The 1,999-nt window shown below is 52.0% G+C and overlaps 1 protein-coding gene across 1 annotated transcript in view; it reads left to right on the plus strand.

The window, feature by feature from the left end:
• The window catches only part of LOC101656926 (carcinoembryonic antigen-related cell adhesion molecule 6-like), a 32,250-nt gene extending 31,257 nt beyond the window's left edge, over positions 1-993 (plus strand). Inside the window, 2 exon segments of the mRNA XM_045292690.1 lie at positions 623-749; positions 897-993. Coding sequence (XP_045148625.1) covers positions 623-749; positions 897-993 — 224 coding nt within the window.
• The last annotated feature ends 1,006 nt before the right edge of the window (positions 994-1,999 follow it).

Consider the following 1,999-nt stretch of genomic DNA (forward strand, 5'->3'; position numbering starts at 1 on the left):
GGTTGCACAAAGTCACATTCAGGTCCTGTCTCACCTCTATGGTCTCCCCACTCAGCAGTAGAAGGGAGATGCCCCCTCCCAGAAAGAGGCAGTGTCTGGATGCCATGAGCACCGCCCTGCACATGTTCAGCTCTCTGGAGCCACAACTCCATCATTCCTTCAGTGAGAGGCTTGGAAGTTGCTTGGACTGGACGATGGTAAATAGACTAGAGAACGTTCAGATGATAATACACAGGGGAAATGTACTTTATGTGATGCAATCAGCCCACTAGGTCCCTTCCCAGCGAGCTGGAGGGCACTTGTAGAACTCAGGAGCTGGGAGCCCGTGGGCGACCAGGTACAATTGTTGAGGGAGAGGAACAATCTGAGGGAGCTTACCTCTCACCCCACCTCAGTCCTCCTGGATGGCTTTCCCCTGAAGGCAGAGGATGATTCATGGAGAAGGACCTTCATGACTGATGCTCCATTTAAGTAGGAATTGTCAAAAAGGAGGCCTCTCCTCACAAGGTGTGCCCATGGCCTAGGAAAGGTGCATGCAGGACCACCTGCTGGTAGTCATGACAGCGAATCCAAGGGCACGGGTGATGAATCTCAAGTTTCTCTCCTTCTCTGTCCACTGCAGGTGACAGGTCTGAAGGCGGTCTGGTCGTCTCTACTGAGACCATCCCCCGCCTGGTGATTGCAGCCCTGGTCATAGTGCTTCTGGTGGCCACCCTGGGGTATTTCCTGTTCCGTGCCAGGACTAGAAGGTATGATGATGCACTCCCCACCTCATCGCCTGCTGTCAGACTGACCTCAGACCAGGAAGAGGGAGGTTACAGCCTTAGGTGCTGGACCTAGCTCAGCCTACGCCCCTGTTCACTCCCCTGATGACTTGCCCTGTTCATTCCATCTAGGTTCCTGCCTCACAAGGTCTTCCCCGGAGACTGTGTCCTCAGTTTCTCCAACCACAGATTGAGCTCAGTAATGGCTCCATTTCTCGGGGAACAGTAACCCCTAATGTTTATTCATAACCACCGGGTCCACGGAAATTGCTTTCTTGTGTTTTTAGCACCCACTGGGTCAGCTTTCTCTTGGACCGGCGGCTGCCTGAGGCTCCTTTTCTTCTGGGGCAGAGGCAGAAGTGGCTTCTATTCCGTTTGTCTGTCTGTCTGTTTCTTTGTTTGTCTGAGGTGAACCGCTTTGGTAGTAAAGGCTCCGAGTCCATTTCAATTGTTCTTTTCCTCCTCTTTTGGAATCCGCTCCAAGCGCTCTGTAGGCGGGAAGGATAAGGAACCTGGAGGGCTTTTTTTTTTTTTTTTTAAGAAAAATACTGTATATGTGCACACAACCCATTTCAATAGATGAACTCAAGAACAATACCATGTTCAAAATACCATGTCTGTGGTTCTTTTACTCCCTCCCCACTCCCAGTGTGTCCTCCCTCTGTTCAGCTACCTACGACCACTCCCACCCCAGCACCGCAGCGATGGCAAGAGGAAATTTCCACTCTGCTGCTGGAACTTGGCCCCTCTCTGGCCTCTGTCTGATCTCATGCCCGTGACCTCTTCTGTGTCCTCACAAGTAAAAACCCTTTCCTAGGGGGAGCAATCACAGCCAGCCTGGACATCAGAAACCTCCAGCATCGAACATGGGTAAGTGCACATTCAGCCTGGAGAACTGGGTGCCCTGAGACCTCTCCCTAGGGTGTCTCCGACCATTGCCTGTGGTTTTTGGAAGAGAAACATAGAACAACCCAGACAGCCTTCAAAGTGGCCACATCAGCCCTGACCTGTGGGACTGGGACCAATGATACTCGTGAATATCACCTGACTCCTTTTGTGCCCCAAATGTCCCAAGGGCCTCTCTCCAGGAGATGCTCTCATTTACATGAGTCTCTCAAGGCTGAGAACCCGCCAGCTCCTCCTCTGAGGGCTCCCAAGCTCCTTTACCCAAACGTGTCCAGTGCTAACTCTCCTCTCTGTTCCCCAGGTCATGGTCAATTGGACAGTTTTACCTC

Source organism: Echinops telfairi, unplaced genomic scaffold, assembly GCF_000313985.2.
Source record: "Echinops telfairi isolate 266 unplaced genomic scaffold, ASM31398v2 ScPeMD7_655;HRSCAF=1070, whole genome shotgun sequence".
Lineage (NCBI taxonomy): Eukaryota > Metazoa > Chordata > Mammalia > Afrosoricida > Tenrecidae > Echinops > Echinops telfairi.